At 41.9% G+C, this 5,154-nt stretch overlaps 1 protein-coding gene across 1 annotated transcript in view; it reads left to right on the top strand.

The window, feature by feature from the left end:
- Positions 1–5,154, top strand: part of CCDC77 (coiled-coil domain containing 77) — a 12,021-nt gene that overhangs the window by 505 nt on the left and 6,362 nt on the right. The window contains exons 2-4 of the mRNA XM_010177003.1: positions 1,143–1,359; positions 2,633–2,775; positions 4,186–4,282. Coding sequence (XP_010175305.1) covers positions 1,143–1,359; positions 2,633–2,775; positions 4,186–4,282 — 457 coding nt within the window. The remainder of the gene's footprint in view (positions 1–1,142; positions 1,360–2,632; positions 2,776–4,185; positions 4,283–5,154) is intronic.

The raw sequence follows: 5,154 nt of genomic DNA, 5'->3' as shown, positions 1-5,154 counted from the left end.
CCTTCCAACCCCACCAGTCTGGGATCCTGTGGAAGTTCCTACATGAAATACTCATATTATTGCCTATGTAATACTTTCCTACAGTGCCAGGAGTTAAGGACCTTGTCACATTTTCACGGCTGTAGGACGCTTGGGTTCTGATCTAAGCAGCTTTGAGTTGGTCCATAAAGGTCACTGGTGCCTTAGTGTCACCTGCCAGATCGCTTTATGATCAAAGTTCTGGCACTGGCTCCAGAATCAAATTCTGGAGTGTGTTTTCTTGTTAAGCAGATCTTTAGTAAAGAGGCTTTTTGGCTTTAATTCTGTTACTCATGGTATCATGTAAAATAAAAGTGTTTGTTAGATTAACATGAGTGACAAAGAACCCTTTCCAACAGAATGTTCAACTCTGTGTGCAACTCCATTTGCAAATGTGGTGCTTGTTTGAGCAGGTTAAATGTATGAATGCAGTAAACATTGCTTAAAAGAAAAATCAGGTGTGTAATTACACGTAACTGTTCTGATTTGATTTATGTGATATTGGCATGCTTTCCATCTAGCACCTCAAGGTAAGATTCACAAACTTGGAAGCTTCTATTTCACTATCAAGGGTGGATGAGCTATGTGGATAAGAACAGCAAGCACACCAGAAGGGAAAGCATGTGGATTCCTAGACCTACCTCTTAACTTATAATGGCTGGTGCATCAGCCCACATGAATTGTTGTCTTTATTCTCCAGTCTGTCTTTAGAAAGTCTTTTTCTCTCTGAATATCACATGGTGATTCTGTCACAGATTGTCTTCCTGTTTATCTGACAGTGGCTGCTGCTTCTAACTGCACAACAATGGACTTTTTGTCCCCTTTGTTCTCTTTTCTCCTCTTTCTTTCACCCTCCCCAAATAACCTATGAGACTTTCTTTCCATAACATTTTTCTTTCTCTTTTTCCTCATCTCCACAGTGCAGTAAACCTGCAAGCTGTTCTGTATCAAAGCTTTTGGTTCTCCTCAATGCCGTGATCTCCTGTTAGTACCTAGAGCACAGACAAGCTGATCCGTGTTTGAAATTGAACCTGTGTTAAAACTGAAAAATTCATTTTTAACTATTTTAGAAAGTTATTTTATTGTCTGAAGCTTCCATGTCATTAGAAACTGTTTCTCCCCAGGCTGGCAACCCCCCATGTCTCATCCAGACACGCGAGTTCTCAGTCTCCGAGTCAGGAGGACTTTACTCCTCTCCCTTCAGTCAGTGAGCGCTTGGCCTTTCTCCGTCCCTCCCGGGAGCTGCTGGAATACTATCGCAAGAAGATTGCTGACTTTGATGAGGAACACGAGGATTTGGTGAAAAGGCTGGATAGATACAAAGAAACATATGATGAGCAGGTTAGGAAAGGAGTTTTTGAATGATGATGGACTATGTACCCTTACATAAACTTCATCTTTTTCTTCAGTTGAAAACTCTGCACAGATGGTCTTAAGATTTACCAGTAATGTGGTAGAGCTGAGCTGAGAAGTACATTTCAGGGTTTGATTATAAATTCTAGCTGTCTGTCCTCTGTCAAAGCAAACAGAAACATGCCTGTAGGATATTCTTCTCTTCTTCAGTTATTATAGTTTGGTTATATCTTCACAGTGGCTTGTTTCTGGTTTTGTTTTATTTTTTTTTAAACGAAAGCTTGAGTTTAGATGTTCAGTTTCCATGTTGCTCAATTTTTCCCTTGTTTCTTGTAGGGAGGAATGAGTGCTCTTTTGTCCAAATTTAATGGGCTTTGAGATACAGGTATAATTTGTATTTACTTTAATGGAATTCATAAGCTTAGCCATAGGATATTAAGCATTATAATACACAGCAAGTACATACAAATTTAAAAGAAACTCCAAAAGCTAAAAGTCTTTGCCTTTTTAGAGGAAGAAATCTTACAGAATATCTGCAAGTTATTCAGTGCTCTGATATGCCTTCCAGCATACATCTGTCTAGCATTGCCAGTGACCCTTTGTGAACAGATCAGTCACTTCTGAGGTGATTGAGGAGTCTCCTCAGATACTGGCCATGCTTGAAGCAGCCTGAAAACCCTCAGGAAATGTGTGATACACAAGTTACTTTCATTCAACACATGGGGAAAAAAAGGGCCAGGTTTCAAAATAATAATAATAATAATAATTCTCTCCTACAGGAATGGTTTTCTGAAAGGTTTGTTGATTTTCCATACCAGCTAGAAAATAATTAATGAAACTTAGTAACTAGCCAGATTTCTCACTACTAAAGCATAGGGATATTTTAATGCTTATTTTTCAGTAGTTTGTTTTAAGAGTAAGTGTGATTACATAGGCTTTGCTAGGTTTTTGTTGACATCAGACTTCCCATACCTGTGCCACTCTGCCCTCCAGTGCAGAAACTGGAGACCCCAGCTCAGGCCTTATTTGACTGTTGAATAGTGACAATGATCCTTGGGGCTCTGCACTCCCCGTTGAATCATTTTTTTAATAATTTTTCCAATACTACCCTCATCTGCTCAAATTTTGTAAGAGACTAAAATAATTCACTGAAAGGGGCAGTTCTGTACCAGTTACAGGCTCAGGCCACAAGCAGCTTGAAGTTTTGGAAGCATTGCCCAGTGCTCTGTATCATTTCAAACACCTCGTTCTCTCTCCCTAGCACAAACTGCAATGGGAAGTACGTCAGCGAGAAGAGGAGATTGCGGAGCTGCAGAAGGCTTTGAGCGATATGCAGGTCTACCTCTTCCAGGAGAGGGAACATGTCCTTCGTCTGTGCTCAGAGAATGACCGGCTGAAAATCAGGTGTGCTCCCCGAGATGGTGGGCTGGGTCACTGGCACTGCATCATCCAGCTCTGCAGTCTGAGAGAAGCAGTTGTGCCACGCTTCCCAAGGAGGCCTCCACTGAAATCGTACCAGTCTTGGAGGTGGAATGCAATCTGTTGGGCTGCTAAATATGTTTCTACTTATTATTCCTCCAATTCTGGTAGTAGAAGGAAGAGCAGAAGTCGAACATAAATTCAGATTTGAATTGTGAGTTGCTAGCTTGAATGTGGAGGTTCTGATTTAAGCAGGCTGTAGTGGGTTGACCCTGTCTGGATGCCAGATGCCCACCAAGCTGCTTTGTCACTCCTCTCCGCTGGACAGGGGAAGAAAAAAAATATGACAAAAGGCCCATGGGTCGAGATAAGGACAGGGAGAGATTGCTAACCAATTACCATCATGGGCAAAACAGACTCAGTTTAGGGAAACTGACCAATTACCATCATGGGCAAAACAGACTCAGTTTAGGGAAACTGATTTATTACCAATCAGATCAGAGTAGGATAATGAGAAATAAAAACAAATCTTAAAACACCTTCCTCCCACCTCCTTTCTTCCCAGGCTCAACTTTACTCCCGATTTCTCTACCTCCTCCCCAGCAGCACAGGGGGATGGGGAATGGCTGTTGCAGTCAGTTCATTGCATATTCTCTGCTGCTTCTTCCTCCTTGTGCTCCTCCCCTGCTCCAGCGTGGGGTTGTTCCCACAGGAGACAATCCTCTGTGAACTTCTCAGCCCTAAAGCTGCTTAAGCTCAAATAGCAAATACAGACCAGAGTAAACAGTTTCCTCTCACTCTATGAGATCATGTTGACAGGCACTCCTTTATCATGTCATGTAGTTGGTGAACTGGAATGTAACCTGTTGTACCAGACTAGCTGTCAGTGGCAAAGATGTTCCCAACCTTCTTCAGAACATTGGTGGGTGATAATACCAAGTTTTCTGTTAAAGTTTTAAGAACCAAAGTTAAAACACATTGATGTGCTTCGGTACTTCTCGAGAGCGTGATGTCAAATGTGATACAGCCCCTAATGTAGTTTGCTTTTAAAACAATGGACACTTACAATCTGGTGAATGAAGTAACTGAAAGGATTTTAGGTAGTTCATAACTCTGGAATGCAAATTCTTTACCACCGTGTGCTATTGCTCTATCAGCCTATGGAGTATTGTCACATTTGAAAAGAGGAATGCTCCCCGATGCCAGTGGAATTGGTGGTGGTTTTATTATGGTGGCAACATCAGTGATGTCTGTGGGAGTTTGTTTTTAAAACAGTATTCTCAAGAACTGCAACAATTTGGAAAACTTGTAAGCGTTAACAGGTAAACTAGAAGAATCCAGTGTCTTGATGTAGTTTAAAATAGCAATGTGCTGACTGCTTTCTTTGGATTCCAGGGAACTGCAGGATAGAAAAAAAATTCAACATCTCCTGGCTTTGGTGGGAACAGACAAAGGAGAAGTTACGTATTTTCACAAGGAGCCTCCACATAAGGTAAGTTCAATTTTTCTGCAGAACTCTCTTTTTGATTATAACATGAAGATCTGTACCCCAGAGGCTACTCACAGATCAGATCTGTCCCACAAGGCCAAAGCTGTAAGTGAGCCCAGAGCAGGAAGGATCTGTAGCAACCTCAGGTTTCAGTGTAGCTGCTGACAGATAAGTAGGAACAAGCACACTGGAAGTAGATCCTCTTACCATCAGTCCCCTTCTACCTTCAAAACATACCTCCAGATCAGCCTCGTAAATGTCAGAGAGGAGTTTGAAGCCATCTGGCAAATGGCCATTGACAAGTTGGAGAGAACACCACAAAAAGGAAGTGCAGGAAGTGACCAGGTGTGGTGTTTGAAGATCTGCTATCAGAATGTCTGTCTCTTAGGGCCTCAGTCAAGAATGAAGCAGCGTTGAGGTTGCTACAGCAGTTTCCCAGGTAGGAAACTGCCAAAGAGCCCATCCCCTCTAGGCAATATTGTATCACATGTTTCAGAAGTAATGTCTAATCAGTTAAATGGCAGCACTTGCGACGTGCAGTGTAGTTGAGCCTACTTGAGAGAGTCGTGAATCAGGAATGACTTGCACATACAGAGACTATGGTGGAAGGTAGGATTTATCTTGGAATAAGGTGCTGAAATATGCTGCATTGTTTGTGGTTGCTCTGCACAGCTCAAGCAGTTCAAAAATCTCACAGAAGCTTTAAAATTCCCTGGTACACCTCTAAAATTAGGCCTATTGTATAGCATTGACCTCAAGGTAAGCATTGGGGTTGTAAGCTGCTCCCTCATGGCCTCCTGTTTTTAAGTGGGTTTCAGTCCAACAGTTGAGTTGTTTCAATAGTTTTATTGATTAGCTTTTATCCGGGGCTTGTT

This window comes from Antrostomus carolinensis, unplaced genomic scaffold, assembly GCF_000700745.2.
Source record: "Antrostomus carolinensis isolate BGI_N321 unplaced genomic scaffold, ASM70074v2 scaffold32191, whole genome shotgun sequence".
Lineage (NCBI taxonomy): Eukaryota > Metazoa > Chordata > Aves > Caprimulgiformes > Caprimulgidae > Antrostomus > Antrostomus carolinensis.
Note: the sequence above shows the minus strand (reverse complement) of the source record. Positions and strands in the feature narration are given on the sequence as shown.